We start from the raw sequence: 17,828 nt of genomic DNA on the forward strand, positions 1-17,828 counted from the left end.
ATTTTGCTACAGTCATGCATGAAGAACCTTTTGATCTTTTCTATGAACTTATTTTCCACTGTAGAGAGAACTAGATTACACCTTTCAAATGCATACAAAGTAAAGAATGGAGGAAAAAAAAAGAAAATAAGAACATACAACAAATATTTCAGAACATTTCTGTAACCCACCTGCTACATAGTATTTGAGATTTCTATTTATTCCTTTGTTATCACATGATGCTACAGGACACACATCAGGCTCTCTTTTATGGTATCTGAGATTGCTATTTTCTTCATCATGATATCATAAAAGTGCTTATGAAGTGGGAGAGGGGGTGTTAGCCATTTGCATTAATGTTCAGACACCAAAATGAAATGAAAATAGAGAACATTAATCTGCTTGCAAGGGGAGTTTAGAAATGGACAACGCAAATACTGGTGTCAAAATAAATTACTATAAAATATTTTTCTTACCATAAAATCTACTTTTTAATATTTGAATGCTGTGAGTCCCTTTAGCAGAACTCCAGTGCTAATTTCCTACTCAGAAAAATAATCCTGATTAAGAATTCTCATTTATTTAAAGGGAAACAAACTCCAGAATTACAACAGTAAAAGTAACAAATAAAAAAGTGCTGCAGCTTTTTAAGGCACTATTCAACGTAGCATTCTTTCAAACTATAAAACTATATTACTGTCACAGAAAGATAAAGAAATTGAGGAGGGATAAAATGAAAAAAGAAAAATTTTAAATACATTGCCCTGGTCAAATCTCATTCTTTGCAAATCAGATGTGATGGCCCTAAGAGTAATGCACATGGTCACCATTAACCAAAAAAAAGGTAGGAGTAAATGTGCTGAGGTCTGAATGCAGCTCACTGTCTCCTCTAGGACAGGCAGCAGTTTACAGTCTAGTCTACACTTCCCTTGCTCTAGGGAATGTCATGAGACTAAATTGTGTGCATTATCAACACCACAAGCTGAACCTGATAAGCCAGAAATCAATAGCCAGCTTGGAGTTCACCTTCTCAATTCAGAGAAAAATACTATGTTCATTTCCAGCTATTTAAATGACAGAAATAGAGTGGAAGCTTTTTTTAAGCTAAAGAAATGATTCTATTTTAAGACAAGTAATTTTGGGTATGCACGAAAGTGTGGACAATGCCTTCATCTGTAGCAAACTGGGAAAAACAAAGGATAATGTACTGAAACTGGCTGACCATTGCATCTAAAGGACAGAAGTTTTCTGCTGTTCACGAAGAATCACTGCTATTTTTCTAGTTAAAAAAAAAAAAAAAAAAGAAAAAGCTGGCTTTCACAGTTTATTAACAGCAGTCTGAGACCAAATGCATAGAGACTCTGCTAGCTGGATGGCCAATGAGTTAGAATTAGTTATCCAGCCAGCAGCTAGGAAGACAATGTCACCTGGAAATGTTTAACAAAACAAACAACAGACATGCAAGCTTACAAAAAAAATTCAGTACATCAGCAGCCACCATAAAATACACAAGAAAAAGGCAATCAATCAAAAAGTAACAAGATGTTCATGCAGATCTGCAACAAAAGAAAAACACAATGCCAAAGATAGTTCACTCTTGCCACAAGAATGCATGGAGGGAGGGTCAACCTTGTCACAGGAATGGGAATCACTCCAAAAATGGGGCACAGTCCACTCTACCTGCACGACTGCGCCTGCCAGGATCACCACCACTGTCATGTCTGACATGACCCAAACCATGTTGCAGCTTCTCTGTCAAGCCATGGATTTTCTCTGCCAGGCTGGAGTGAGGTCGAGAAGAAGACTGTGATGAAGAGACATCTTTCTCATAGTGCATCTCAGAGGTCAAATTGGTGATTGGGGCACAGATAGTCTGTGAGGCCACCACAGCCACATCCTTCACATGGAAATCCTTACCCGTGGTCCCGGCGACTGTGCTGACACCTGTAACTGCAGCTCCCTGGGCTCCAGCATTGTTGCCCTTCTTCATGAACGAGCAGAAGAGGTGCTGGCAAAGATCCTCAGGAATTGTTGCTTCCAGGTAAAGTTCCATGAATAGTTTAAACCCAGGATAGTCGATAGGCTGCAGAATGAGTGCAAAACTAGGTTGGTTGTTCAATTTTAGGATAATTTACAACAAAAGTAGGTTCATGTCTCTTTACAATTTAAATTTATAATTACAAACTCAATAGACAAAAAGAAAGTACTCTGAAAATGGTGAAATCAGTCTTTGTAAACATTTAAATATGACTTGGTTTCTTTATTTCTTCATGTGTTTTTTTAAAAAAAATTATTCCCCATGTTTTTTGAGACATATAGACTTGTGATGAAGCAAAAAAATATTTAAATTAACATTTAAAATTTCACTAGTGAAACTACTTAGAAAGATTCAGCAGTAATGTATGATAATATACACATTATCACAATATGTTGTGGTCAGCGTACCTCCTCCGGATTGTACTTTGATAATGCTCCATCTCTGTTAAATTCTTCTAAGACATCTTTAACTTTCTTTGAGGAATCTGCAAAAGAAAAAAAAAAAACAGAAAGAATTTATATGACTGTTAATGTGAATGATAATATGTCTGCAAGATCAGTTACAATATGGCAATCTTGTTTTACACATGCAAAGACTGCTTACTCCAAAATACACACTTTTCATGTTCATATGCTGCATTAACAGTCAAAAACACAGTATACTTACAGAAATAAAACACAGAACAGGCTGACTTGCTGACTGATACATACACTCGTTCTCTTTCACACACATACACAAATGATATGATTTGAATATGTATACTTTTGCCCCATGAGACAGACAGACAGACAACAGACAAACAGAGAGAGAGAAGAGTGGTTTACATGAGATGTATTCCTGCATTTGGTGGAATTCTGCAGGACTTAGTTTCTGCCACTGGCGAGCCATGATTATCTGGAGTCCTACAGGGATTCAGTAGGACAGGGTAACACTGCTGATGCTCTTGGGATGCAGTTCCAGCTGCTAAAGGTTCCAGACTTTGCTCCACACAATACTCTCCGAAATGGAGAGTGTGCAGAAATAATCAAGAACTGGAAGAAGAAAAGAAATTTAACATACAGGTTATCTTGCTGCAGATAAAAAGTATTACAAATCCACCAAACACTCGTTGCAATCTAACCTTAAGCAAAGAAGTCTTGGGCCCAATGAGAGCTTATCCTTTTTGATTAGTGTGAAAAATTTAATGTAACCAATTACAGATGTTTATCAAATTTTACACTAATTTACACTTTTTGTTTTTTTTTCAAGTTCTGTTAACAGCGGTTTCCTCAATATGCACATTATATACAATATAATTTCTTACACTCTCTCGTATTACTCACTATCACATATGTGCACGTGCTCTCAAAGGTGGTTGCCCCTCCACCAGCCGCTCTCTCTCTCACACACACCAACAGACTCAACTGACCAGGATTCAGCAACCCTTTAAACAGGAAATTCCAACAGATGAACAGAAAATCCCTTTTCGTCCTAAACCCAACTGTCGCTGGCAGACGACAGTGTGTCTGGAAACCCAGGCCTAGCCTGGCTGGCTGGCTGGCTGGCTGGAGCGGTCCACGTGTGCTCCGGACCAGAGCCCAGCTACGTCACGACAATCGCTTGTTTCCATGACAACCCGCTGTGCAAACCATCAATTGTACCCAGAACGCACAATTCACTTGTTGTGACCAATATTTGTATTCTGCCATCTTTCGCCTTCTTTCTGCCATCTACAGCGCGGAGCCCAGCGATCGGCGAACGTTTCGATTTTGCTCACCGCGATCTCCTCCAGGAGCGGGATGACGTCATGTCCTACTCCTTCAGACGGCTGTTCTCTTCCTCTTTCTCTCTCACTCTCTTATCTATCCAACCCCTTCTATTTCCAACCTAAATCCTTTGTTTAGTACACTACGGCTGGAAAAAAAACTCAATGGAAAAAAAGGAAAAATAACCATGTTGTCTACTTTAATTTCACACAAGAGTGGTCTGAAGGTAATTGCATGGACCGTGATATTCTGAGTTACGGTTCTCGTCGAGACTACAATGATAGTGGGAAAATTATATTCTACAAAAGAACAATTCTGGAATCTTATGGCATGAGAAGTGAGAGATACAACGACCATTTGTGCGCGTTCTAAAAGAAAAACAAAAGGAGGTGGGAGGGTGAGCATCACTTATCGCCTCTCGGCCATGGCTGCGCTTCTCTCCCAAAGCGAGGAAATCTTTAGAAAACCTGGACACTTCTCTTTCCCCTTCGGTGAGGGAAGAACTCAACTAAAAATGTCTTCGTATTTCACAAACAGCAGCAACACTTTGCAAATGGTACTTTTTCTGATCATGATAAATGGAATAAAAGGAGAAAAAAATTTTTTTTTCATGCAGCTTCGAATATAATACATACATGTTAGATATGATAATGGAAAGAGCGCTCTATCTTTAACAATAACAACAACAACAACTAACAACTCCCCCTCCTAAAAAAAACAAAACAAGCAACAAGGCTTCTCACACTGGCTGTTAAATTTCCTCCCTGGATTCCGCATTCAACCATCGTCATAAAAATGATATCCAAGTTTATATACGAAAGTTTCTTTGAGTTCTGTTCCCATTTTTAGTCGACAAGCATTGTCCGCGATTTTAAGCAGTAGGCCTCAAAATCTTGTGGAAAAAATCCATTTAATTACTGATGGCAAACCTTTGAATAATCAAAACTGCGAAACACGATGCTGAAGGAAGACTGTAAAAACAGAGGAGTAGTCCGACAAGTTGACAAACTTCACAATACAGACTTTTATAATCTGGAATAACATGTTTTTATTTATCCAATGCAAAGACACTTCATATTTTTTTTTAAACACTCCAGCGGCAAAGAGGGTGAAGTCAGCGGTCAGAGTTTGAGAAAACAGGTAGGAGTGGAGAGAAAGGTCACTACTAACTCCCCTCGATACCCCTAAGTAAGATATTGATAACAGACGAGAGTATATTGTGATATCTGGACATGTTCTCGTCTCACTCGTGAATTCCTCCACTAAACTATTAGAAACAGCCTGATAGAGAGAGAAAACAGATCACAAAGCGTGTAGTGAAGCAGTATAGTTTACTGGACGCATGCTCTGAGCTCCCAGCCACAAGACCCTCCGTTAGCCTGCCTTGCAGCCGCATCTTTCGCGGGTGTGGATACCCAGGTATGGATGCGTGGGGTGCTCTGCACTCAGCATCTGGGTGGGACCTTTCTGTAACATGCCCTATGACCTGCCCAATTGACGGTGCAAACACTGGATCAACATTGCTGTTTGCGATGTGCTTGCTGTCTGAGGCTACACAAATGCCTTGATAAACGATCTTTTTTTACTTGAAAATAAACACTCGGCGAAGACTAACGACATGAAGCATGACACGAGAAAGAGAGAGGGTGAAAGAAAATAAAGGACAGAAAACGAAATACCGAAGAGAAAAAAAAAAAAAAACCGACAAGAATTTAGAAAAAAATGGAAAGTAAGGAAATATGTCGAAATTTCGATTTTTCATAATAAACTATGTTGACCCTAATCGCTATTGTTATATACATCGATCCAGGCACAGTAAATACGTCCTACTGGCTCCATAGCAATAATCGTGAACCCTGCATTGCAGAGAACCTTTCAAATAACCTAATTAAATTAAATGTTAAATTAAGTAAATCATCGGGAAACTAGAGAAATGGACGGTTCCTTGGGTAATGACAGCGTGGAGTTTTTTTTTCTGCGAGCGCATCCTGCATTTCTACTTCATTAAAAATGACAAGTTTCCTCTCTAATTCTTTCCGTAATCCATTCTGTATCCACCTCTCTGTCCGATTTGACACGCTTTACACTCGACACCGGAAGTAAACGTTCAGTCGATGGCTTCTACAGAAGTTTGGATTCAGAAGTAGAGGAAACATGGCGACCTGGAAGATGGATACTGGCAAATATACTCACTACCCTCCTCTTCTCATTTCCACACCCCTTAACCCACAACACTTCTCTCGGGTTCAAAAGTTCCAACCAGGTCAAGTACTTGGCTCGAGCTTTCACTTGTGGCTTATGTTCTATTTTTTAACTCTTTGTCCGACTTCCCTCGTTCACCTTCGTTTCCAGAATTCAAACGCATATTCCGTCTACATCCCCGCCATTTTATTTAACACACACGCACAACAAAACACCATTACAAATTACACCAGAATGTGTTTGTCTGTTCACTCATTATGCTCTGTTTACATGAATCCCAACAGAATGTAATGCAAGTCAGTCTAATGCCATCATACGACTGAATATTGGAAACATGAGCTCATCCGAGCAGATGGCGAGAGGAGTGAGAGAGACTGACAGCACCATCACATCATTCAAGGAGAATATAGGGCTAATAAAAGCGAACCAAGGTTGTTCACATCATTACAAAGCGATATCCAAAGAATGTCACCGTTAATATGATCACCATCGCCACCCTGGGGATGGACGAATAACAACAGCGTGAGACAAGGTGAGGAGAAGGCAGTAAACAATGGCAACGTGACACCTCCAGGTGAGAACACCCGCCCAACACAGCGCCACAAACCACAATAACAGTCTCTCGCCATATCAACTTTCCTACACCCGACATAACAACCATGCAAATATTATCTGCTCAAAGCAGAACGGTTGGGAACATACTCAAATACTGGCGAGTGCATTCTAACCCTCACCATTAAAAAAACCAACTGCCTAATGGAACGAAAAGGTCGGATAGCACCAGACAGCGGACTGGCCAAGAGAGCGACTAGGGACATGGTGTTGACTACAGACACTAGAAACATGGTGTTACATGAACAATTGTGACTAGCAACCTGACAACAACACTCGCGACATCGTGCACGAGCATATGGCGGCAATAAAAACTTGAGTGTAAATGCACAGAAAGTAACACCTTGGAGGGTAGCCAGGTACCCGGCGTCCACCGGGTAATTTGTCGCGCGAACGCTTCTAGTGTATGTTTATGGTCAACTCGATCTGCCACCTTGTTTGAGTTAGTGACATGGGTGACCTTAGTAGCCTTAAAGATGTTGAGTGTGACGGGTGAGTGTAGGTTAGAAAGAGGTGGAGGTAGGAGGGTAGACGACTTGCTATAGTGACACCCCGTGTACTGAATGCGGAGCAAATGAGTGGGGAGGAAGGAGGTGGAGTATAGTTCCACCCCTCCTGTAGCTGGAACCACCAGCAACATCTTAGAACGAATAAAATAAACATCTAAACTCAGCACGGCACACAGAGAACGATTATTCTAGCGAGGATCTGACGCACGGTGTGGATTAGCAAGAGGGCTGAGTGGAAACGACAGACATGGACCCCTTCTGATTTATTAATAAGATTAGCACTCGGCAAAATCACAAGACTGTTGAGAGGATTTCTCAAGCACGCTCGCTTCATGCGCCATCTCCGGACGTCCTGCTTACAGCGGGGACTGGCGGACTTCTTGTCATCAACCTTCGTTGGCAGTGACACCGACATCAAACTTTGATTACAAAAAGTTTACACCATCGTCATCAATATCATGCGAGCAATTGCGAAAAGCCAATCTCACCTTTTTATTATTCAGCATTCCTCAGTAGGAAATGACGGCTGCAATGACCAGAATCGTCTTAGAGGAAACGATGAAAGAAACGGACAAATTGGGGGAAAAGAACATTTTAGACAGCGATGAGTAGAAACCCTCGCCCCCAGACAACATCATTGCTGCCTGCTCTGACATCATCATCAACAATGTTCCACCTACAGATCAGCTACACAACAACGACGCCCTAACTGTCGCTAAGAATAGGTCGTAGCGCCGACACCGGTGGCGGCAGGGGAAGTGGTGATGGCCGTTTTCCGCGGGGGCGTGGACGCGGACAAGGAGGAAGTGTTTGGTGGCACGATGCGGATCGGCCTTGAGATGCACACACACACATACACACACATACACACACAGAGCAGCGAATTCCAACACCCTCTGTCACACTCATCACCACGTCCCCACCTCCATCACAGGCCACGTGATCAGTCTCACTGATGGCCTTTCCGTCAAGGATGCTCCAGAGTGGTGGGTATAGCCAAGGGTTCTCTCCTAGCACCTTCTGCTGTTTTGTCGCATTCTGAGTTACTGAAAATAAACTCCACGACCTCACGAAACACAGATTTATCTTCGTACCCACGTCCTGCCAGTGTGCCAAGAAAGCTCCAAGAGTGACCGGAAGACAGAACACCTGTACAATCGCAGTGTATTCATTGGGCGAGGGGCAGAGCAGCAAACGGCTAGGGGCTCAACTACTCTGATTTCACTGAAACATTATATGTACATTCAGATGGGAGTGTTTCTGTCTACATGAGATTGGTTTGCCGATTCTTGCTGCGTTGTCAACAGGAATCTGTCGCACCACGGACGTGTATAGGTGGACTGCTGTCTGTCTGCCGAAACCAACGGTTAGCCTCTCACGAAGTTCTCTCTGTTAGTCTCGGCGAGCCTTAACAATGAGTGTGAGTCAACCGGAAGCTTTGTACACACCTGCCTCGTTTTACTCGTTAACTAGAAAATCGTCTGCCAGCAGTCCAGTAATACAAATTCGTGATCGCGCCCCTTTACTCTGTCTCAAGCAAGGAACAAAAGACGACCTTGCTTCTGTGTACATTTGCATGTGTACAAAGTGGGAAGGAAGAAAACCGTGGGTAGGAATATATATATTTCTTTGCTTCAATGTTCACCGCGGTGAACAAGACAAAGGTAACTATTTTGGCAGTAACGAAGTGGCTTTTTATGCTGGTGTACTGAGAGACCCGGGGCTGGCTGCCCTACCCCTTGGTTTTGATAATATTATGGAACTGCTCTGTACACACAGCGAAGGTGTGGTGTCGGGACTTGAGTCAGCTTTGCGAAAGTTTCTTGTATTTACTTTTATTTATCTTCTACCTCTGCACGTGTATTCAAGTTTTGTGTGAGTGACATTTCTCCATACCCCTCACGAGGTGAATGAGTAAAATAAAATGTCAAAAATTAAAATTTGTCATTCAGGGCCATCTGCAGAAAAGTGGCTGAGTGTTTGAGAGTAGTTTTTTCTGTTGCCGCCTGAATAAATAAGTTTTTTTCACGGAAAGAGGTGAACACATATATAACAGAAAATGTTTAAAATTGGTTGTTGGTGAATTGCTTGCCACACATGGGAGACTACATCGGCGTAGAGTTTCTACACTTTTGGCCAACATGAAGTCAGGCAAAGGCACGCGCATTAATTAACATTAATTAACAACCACGATTTCAATACTTGACTCTGCGAACATTTCTTGCGAAGATGAGGACACAGTGAAGGAAACAAGTTGTAGGTTTGGGTTGTGGCTGCCTGCATCTTGTCGATAAAATGCTGACACCAATCTTAATCATTTCCGCAGTCCCCCACCCCGACCACCGCAAAGAGCAAATGAAGTTCAAATGTACATTTGTCATAGTGACACAGTTCTCTGAAATGTCAATTATAAATTAGGAACTGGTGTGGACGCCCACACTTGATTGAGTCGCCGAGCTCTTGCGATGACAAAGCACATGTTTAAGGGGCTTAGTTTCGTCTTTGGCGAATAGGTAACGAGTTCCATAGTCTTACTGGTTATAGGGGTAGTGAACGTTGAGTGGTTCATCGTGTCTAAAACGTTATGTGAGATTTTGAGTTTAATTCTCTCGTACCGTCCCTCCTTAGCTCTCCTGATACAATCAGGTCTTCATTTCAGCAAAAACTACTTGCTTCACCACGCATTAATGTCATCGAGGACTTAAAAAAATCAAAATATTGTTTAAAAATTATAGTACATTGGTATAAAATGTTTGCCTAATCTCAGGTAGTATCTGTGAAACACATCATAGACAGGTAGTGCAGACTCAAGAGAAAAAGAAAATCTCACTCCTGCCCATATCACTAAGGTTATAAGTATATTTAAAATTTAAAAGTACAGGAGGGTACAATAGGAACCAACAGTATAACAAACACTAGCAGAAAATGCGGCGAGCTGGCCCCCTCAAGCCTGTTTGTAAAAATGCGCCAAAATAGAATGTGGTTGTTTGGACAGAAATTTATTATGGACACTCAGTACACACTAGATTCATACTGGTATCAGAAGATGTAGAGTGTTTTCTACCACATACCTATTAACAAAATAACTAACTAGCAAAATATGCGGCGAAACAAGACGAAGTAAAAACGGAAAAGTACGTAGCAGTATGCTGTTGCTAAACGAACAAAACGAATAAATTTTCTAATTAAAAAAAAGCTAAACAATCTGAATACATTGATACCAAAACCATTTCTATAGCTTAATTAGGATCAGAGCTGCATCAATTTCTCCTATTTTCTCTTCTGAATACTTGTTTAGTTCACAACAGTGATATTTACTTAAAATCGCAAAATTTGAAATGATGTTACTAATATTTTTCGGTACTTGGGTGTCCGAGACAATGGCCGAAAGCCGTGTACAAACATGGTGTGCGGCAAACATTATATTACACAACTTAATACACACTCCTACGAGCGCCAGTTACAGCAAGAAAAATAAAACCAGAGCATCTACAATGTGGGGGAGGGGTAGAAGTGTTTAAAAAAGTAAACATAAGGTTTCCAAAATGTATTCTTCTGAACGCTCAATTCTTTGTTCTGCCGTCGGTCTGATCCATCATCTTCTGTCTTTTGTTTCATTATTTAAAAACTATATTACATAAATAATATGTCAACATTATCTCCGACATTGTAATTAAAAATGGAGGCTATTCTCGAGCGGTTTTCCCCATCAAAACATCCTATTTGAACGTTTGCGCTTACGACGGTCTCCAAATTCAGTTGACATATGGCAAACTGGTTTTGCAAACCGGTGTTTTCGAAAAAAAGAAAAGGTTTTCCAAGCCGTTTTTGTTTTTAATTTTAATGTGTCCGAACCGTAAACTCTACTGGAGGAGTAGGAAGAGTTTTGCAGTCACAGCTCCGAGCAAGCCGCGAGGCAGTGATCTCAGATTAATGAGCCAAAAGGCACGAACCAATTTTCTTTTCACACAGTGCAATCAACCAGTCAACTAGTTCACAGTTCATTACGTCTTTCTTTTCCAACCAACCATCCAGATCCACGCACTCGTTCTTCGTAAGCGCGCGCCGCACACACACAGGTACACACGTACGTAACAGTATGTAAAAAACTTTGGAAAAGGATTCGTTAAAAAAAAAAAAATAATTTCTGTAAAAAACTTGCCTTAATGTCGATTCATACGTGTAAAACGTGTACAAAGCTGCCTCCGATGTTCTGTCATCATGGCAATGTTTAATAATAATGCCTACATACAATTCCGTGTAAATACTTCAGGTTCAACGAGCTGAAAGTCAACTTCCTTTCATAAGTCAGTAAACTCTTCAGTGGCTAAAACTTTGAACGCCAACTTTAAACTTTATAACCCTTGACTAATAATAATAATAGCAGGAAACGGAGACCACACACTGAATATAACACAACAAACACGGCTCTGTTTCCTGCAAAATGGTGGAGGAGGGCAGGGCACACATCTCAGTAAATTAAGCAGCCCATGTTTTAAATACAATTACAAAAAGAGAGAAATCCTGCTCACCAATGGGCGTGACTGTCTGGCGAGGTCCCAAAAGTCGACGAGAAAACGAAAGGCTCGCCCTTCACCGCCTTCCACTTGGCGACACCAGTGACGTCAGCAATGTCCACGCGACACAGGCAGGGAGCGCGCGGGCTGGGCCTGGTGGCGTCACCGCCGTCGTCGCTGTAGGTCCTGACGCGGTGGCCGCGCAAAAGTCTCGTCACAGTCTGCACCGGGCCATCATGCCCTGCACCGGAGGTCGCCAGCATCCACCGCCTTCACTACAGCTGTCGTCGTCCTCCTCGTCGTCGTCGTCGTCGCCACAGCAGTTCTCCTCCTCCTCCCTCCCGCCCCTGCACACCCACGCTGTCGCCGCAACGGGTGTGACGGCAGCAGCAGTAACACCACCACCACCACCACTACCACCACCACACGCTTGACAGAAGCTGCTGCTAGTTGCTGACGTCCGCACGGGGACACTTTGGGCTGTCGTGCCGACTAAGCCACCGCGGCACCTACCGGCTGGCTGGCCCTGGCTGCGCCTCTAGTCGGCAAACATCGATGAGGGCCTGATAACCGCCTTGCCAATCCGCGTCCTCTGGGTGTGGCCTCTGCCATGGCGTCGCATCGGAAAATGCCAGTGCGGCCCGTCTCTGGATGAGAATAACAAGAGGCTGTTCAAACACGAGCAGGATCAAACACTGCCTGGCATCTACACGGCTACTCCCTTCCTTCACTTTCTTTCCTTTCTTTTTTTATTTCATGTGTGTGAGAGGGGGGGGGGATGTTATTAGTTAAAGCCAACGATGAATGATGACGATGACAAAGACGACTGCAGTATTAAGGATGTGGACATGACGGGGTAACGAGAGTGTATGCTCCACCCAAGAGTCGGACAGAACAGGGAGCAGAGAGGAACAAAAGACAGAAAAGTGATCAGACTTTCACATTCTCTCTCCCTCTCTCCTTTTTTTTGTTCATTTTCTTGCACGAATGCGGGAACGAGAAAATTGGATACAAAATATATAAAAAGTTAGAATGTGTCTCTAAAAGAATTGTAAGAATCGTATATTTGATTTTCTCTCACTCCGACTCCTTTTCTTCCCTGTCCTTAGCCGAAGAAGTATATGGCATGTTGAGATATTTCAATGCATGTAAGTTCCAAGAATTTGTTTTCTAAATAGGAAGGGCTGTTTATGTTTGCCTGCTTACGTCCGTTACTGCTAAACAAAAGTCAGCTACTTATATAAATACACACATCAAGCTGATGGTGGCAAAGATCTTGTTGACAAAGGATGATAATAAAAAAACAAAGAGAAAATACAAACTTAGAGACTAAGTGTGAGACACAGAGAAAGAGAAACAGATGGAAGAGACTTGACTATGATTGTGGACATTATAATATGAGTACAATGATAAGAACTACTGTTGGAAATGAACGAATGAGACGAAAAAGAATGGAAGAGAAAGGAAGTGACACAAACTTCGCTTTGATATTAGAAGATATGATAGACATGATGATTATTATAATAACTATTGATGGTTTTGTGTGTGTGTGTGACAGAGAGGGAGAGAGATTAGAAAGATAAACTTTACTGCCCTTCGCGCCAAACTCTGTCGAAAGCCATCATGGCCAATGGCCGAAAAAATAAACAAAAAAACCGTCTTTCTGTCTTCCCTAAAGTGTGTAGGTTGGAGTTTGCAATAACCATGAGAGGACAAGAACCCATTCTCACCATTCATCGTCAGAATCTACAAACACCAAAATGTCCCCAAGTATGACTACTTTTCACAACAGGGGTTATGTAAGACTGGTGTATAACACAAATAAATAATTACAATTACTTGCTCCGCTCGCTTACTCAGAACCGGAACAGTCAAACAGACATGCGCAGTCTCTGAGGACGTCACGTGAGCACGGCACAACAGTCGCAGCCTTTGCCGCGTGCAGCAAGCTCCGGAGCCCCCCGGGAACAAATGTTTATTTTTGGGTGTCATTTGACGTCAGCACGGATGGCCGTTTCTGTCGTTTTAGGCCGTTTCTGTCTTTTAGTCCTATTTCCTACGCCTCACATGAAAGGGAGGCAGCAGGGGGCGGGAGCTCGTAACAGGACATGTTTTTAACCGATGAACCATCCTCCTCCTCAACACTCAGGCAGCGCCTACGTGCCAACTGTCGTCCTGTAACCATCTCTAATGAGCGATAATGACTTTGCATTAAATTGCTGACAAATGATAAAGCAGAAGATAAAGGGGATTTTTATGTGCCACGTGCGTAGAGGGAATGTGGTAGAAATTATATTTTTTTTTGTAGACTTCTATTTATAGAACGGCATTCAGTAATGAGGTTATGTCCACTGCGACCCATCTCAGACTTTTTACCATTACATCATCTCCGACACCATCAAGGATGGTCATCCAGGGTCCTCCTAATTATTTCATTAACAGCCGGAATGTTAAAAATAGCGACTTCTTTCGGTCGGGAGTTTGTTAGAGATGTTGAGTTAAAATACGAATGTCTGACTCTTTGCCTCCGTAACAAGGAAACAGCCCAGATGCCACATGCAGAAAAAGAACAGCTAGCCCGAGACAAGAGCTGAACCTAGGACAGCCAACCTTCACTGTATTGGTGGTGAGAGCGAGAAAACAAAAAAAAAGAGACAGATGATAAGCCTGGCGAGTATTAGCATTAGGCGGACGTGAGTTGTCTGACCATGTGTATGGATGTCGTGAGTAGGTTTTGTTGGGAGTTCTCCTTTTTCATGACATGTATTGATATTCTCTACATCCCTGGAGGGTGAAAGGAATAAAAATACATTGTACCTTGACAACCAAGGCGGGAAGTTGGAGTTAGGTGTGTGTGTGGGAACAATACGAGCTTCCAGCACATTGTGAGACCTAACGGTCATACAGATGACACTCTGTCCTTCTACAAACTCAGAACAGGTGTTCCCTCTGATGAGAGGGTACATTCTAATTACTTATATCAACTTGGGTGAGTTTAGCTGATAATGACATCTAGTTCAAGTTCTCGCTCTACCTCACTGAGCGCTTGGGGGAAGGTTCCCGGTTCGAGGCTAGGACTAACATGCAACAAGAAAATTCCTTTGTAAAAACGAAAGGTATAAAGCGGCAGAAAGAGAAGACTGGGTTTTGTCTTCCACATGCCGTGTCACAGACACAGTAAACCACTTACAATTCACTGCACTTTACGACCATTATAAGCAATGGAATCCTTTATCATCCAGTTGAAATGAATTCCTAACCTCTGAACACTGAAGCATTCCCGTATAACTGATCCACTATTTCACCTCACTTTAAATAGACGGGAAGCGTAGTGTGAAATGTCACTGCAATAATTTGTTTTCCACTTTGGGGACTTGATATAGCAATGGTCTCCAGGACAGTGAAGACCGTGCGTGAGCTGGAGGTTCAGATCCTCTCGTTGGCTAAAATGAAATCTCTCCGGGCGAGAAAGCTTTCCAAGCGCTGAAAAAATCCTATAGCCTATTGCCTTAGCTGCTGAGGCGGTGTAAAACACCAACAACTAATCGTTTCCAGTTTGAAATACAAATGACAAAATTGCGTTTTCTTTGACGAGTCCTTTCACGCCGGAGTTTTCAGCGATGTGTGAACAGTAACTATTTTTATTGTATGCGTATAAAGGGCTGTAGACAATGTATACACAAAGCCTGTCTTAGTCACATGACTTATTTGCCATTTAATCACAGACCTGACAATATCAAGATGCTAAGTTTAGAAAAAAACCAATATTACTTATAATTAGCCCTTACACTATAATTACTACTACTACTGACGATGGTGATGTTGATATTATTTATTAATAATATATATTTATCAAACATAAATTACTTAAAGAGTTCGGTATGTCATCACTGTAAGCAACATACAAAGTCCCCTCTCCCCGACACACACACACCATAACTGTCACATCAGAACCCACGACACCCGATTGTCACCGTCGTGGTCTCGCTGTGGTAGTCACTGCGCCAAAAACTGCCACAGCTCACAAAAAAAAAAAAACAAAAACAAAAAAAAAAAAAAAAAAACCCAAACAAAACAAAAAAAAACAGCAAATAAAGAACAGAAAAAAAGTATAAAAACAGCAGACTGACAGGAAAAAAAAAAGAACTAGGTAAGAAGTATACTACGTAAGATACAGCAGAACATGAAGGACAACAAATAAAGAAACGCAAGACGTCAGATCCTGTAATAACGACCGCTTTTGGACATATTTCTCCTTCTCTCTCTCTGTCACACCTTATTGTTATATAAGTATAGCAACTTCTTCCTCTTCCGTAAGGCGAAGTGAAAAAAAACCCCACGTTTTACTTTTTATACCACCCTCGAACACCAAGAATAGCTATTGTCTCTCTATTTTAGCCAGGGGAGGGGGAAAGGTCGGAGGAGAAAAAAACTCGGCTGGCGCATGCGTGCGGGTTTGTAAAAAGATGGCCGTGCCTGATGCTATGCATAACTGTCAGCACCGGGCGATCGACCTGTTGTACAAGGAATTTGTCAGGATAGCTCCGTGCACAGCATCCCTGCTCATTAACATTATTGACGCTATAAGCGACAGCGGCCAAAATAGCCCACGTCGATGGCTGGAGCCTGAAATACCTGGCGCTCCGGCACCGCAGCAGGGTGGCCACAAATACCCGCCTCGCCCCCCTCAACCCCTCTCCTCCACTATCAAACACCACTATCTTTGCATAGCCATATCATAGCTCCACGCTCGTGAGAATGTCAGAACGCGCAGTGCATGCTGGTTGTCTACCATTGTGTGATTACAACGAGAGGAAAGCTGGCTGGAGTTTTGGTATACACTGAAATCGTTTGTCTGGAATATTCTGTTCTATGTTTCCGCTCCCTTCTTTGTTCTCCTTTTAAGAAATGTTGCGCTCTTGGATGCCATTATAGTTTAATAACACTGAAATACTTGTAAGGTTTGGTTTAGTGACGTGCCAGATAACTTTAAACACCAAGAAAGGGGTGGATAGAGGTGTAACAAAGAAATCCAGGGTAAAGCACAGGTAGCTCGACATACATTTTTAGAGAGAGAACAAGAAATCAAGAAAATATTTAAAAAATCTACTTTCAGACACACAGAAGAGAGAGAACATAACCCCCCAAAAAAATAAAAAAAAAACAAACAAAAAACAACAACAAACAAACAAACAAAAAAATCCCAAACAAACAAACAAAAAACCAAAAACAAAACAAAACAAAAAACAACAACAAAAAAAACGTCACGGGAGTGCACGTCACATATATCAAAATTGTTATACGTTTCCAGTTCGTCCGCAAAACAATTTCAAAAACACTGTGGATGTTTTACAGACAAACACGTGCACTGGCGGCGTGAGAAATAGTCCCTGGCGCCATGGTATAACGACTTGTCATCAGACCGCGCCACGCAGCGGCTTGTCTTCAAACACATCCTCTATTTCCTCTCCGGAGTTTTCATGCTCAGGCACCTCTTTTTAATTTCAAGGAAGAAAATAATTAGGAAACACTAATAAAAAGAAAACAGACCCAGTTGTATTTTTCTTCAACGCAAAGCCATCGACTCGTTCGTGCGTGCCAACTCATTTGCCGTAAAAATAGAACCGCCTGCCAAATGCTGGCTTGATTAGAGGATCGGCGAACCTGAACCACGGACAGGATTGGAGGATCGGCGAACCTTGGATGCTCGGTGTTGGCTCGGGCTGGAACCACTGATGATGGTATTTGCTGTCTCATCGTTTAGCCTGCGTCCGACCCGAGGATCAGACTGCAGCTAACGATTGCCTGAGGTGCAACTCCGCCCAGAGAGGGAGGGAGGGGAGAGGGAGGAGGGGAGAGGTGCGAACGCCGAGCGAGGGACGTCACGTGTCATGACGTCATCGTAGCGGGTAGGCGGTTACAGCAGTGAAGTCTTCCGATCGTTTTGGGCTGTCGCGCGGGTGGGTAAAGGTTTGGAAGGTCGCAGGTAATGAACGAGAACAAAACTGAAATTGGAGCGGTAACCACCGGGTGGAAAACGAGAAGAGTGAGGGTGAACAAACATGGGCTCAAGCTTCGCTCGAGAAAGTTCTCGTTTCCAACTTAATTCTTCAAAGCTGAAATCCAAAAACTCGACCAAAGGGATCGTTTTGACACACAAACTGACAGACCAATGGAAGGATGGACGGGTTCAGCGTTGGTTCGTCTCAAAGCCGAGCAAGTTCGG

The 17,828-nt window shown here is 42.4% G+C and overlaps 1 protein-coding gene across 1 annotated transcript in view; it reads right to left on the minus strand.

Annotated features, from left to right (window-relative positions):
* The window catches only part of LOC112556043 (diacylglycerol kinase beta-like), a 63,774-nt gene that overhangs the window by 22,801 nt on the left and 23,145 nt on the right, over positions 1-17,828 (minus strand). Inside the window, exons 3-6 of the mRNA XM_025224658.1 lie at positions 11,618-12,249; positions 2,842-3,048; positions 2,425-2,501; positions 1,660-2,062 (exon numbers count right to left, since the gene is read on the minus strand). Of these exons, the coding sequence (XP_025080443.1) occupies positions 1,660-2,062; positions 2,425-2,501; positions 2,842-2,905 (544 nt within the window). The 5' untranslated portion in view covers positions 2,906-3,048; positions 11,618-12,249. The remainder of the gene's footprint in view (positions 1-1,659; positions 2,063-2,424; positions 2,502-2,841; positions 3,049-11,617; positions 12,250-17,828) is intronic.

The sequence above is a fragment of the Pomacea canaliculata genome, linkage group LG2, assembly GCF_003073045.1.
Source record: "Pomacea canaliculata isolate SZHN2017 linkage group LG2, ASM307304v1, whole genome shotgun sequence".
Lineage (NCBI taxonomy): Eukaryota > Metazoa > Mollusca > Gastropoda > Architaenioglossa > Ampullariidae > Pomacea > Pomacea canaliculata.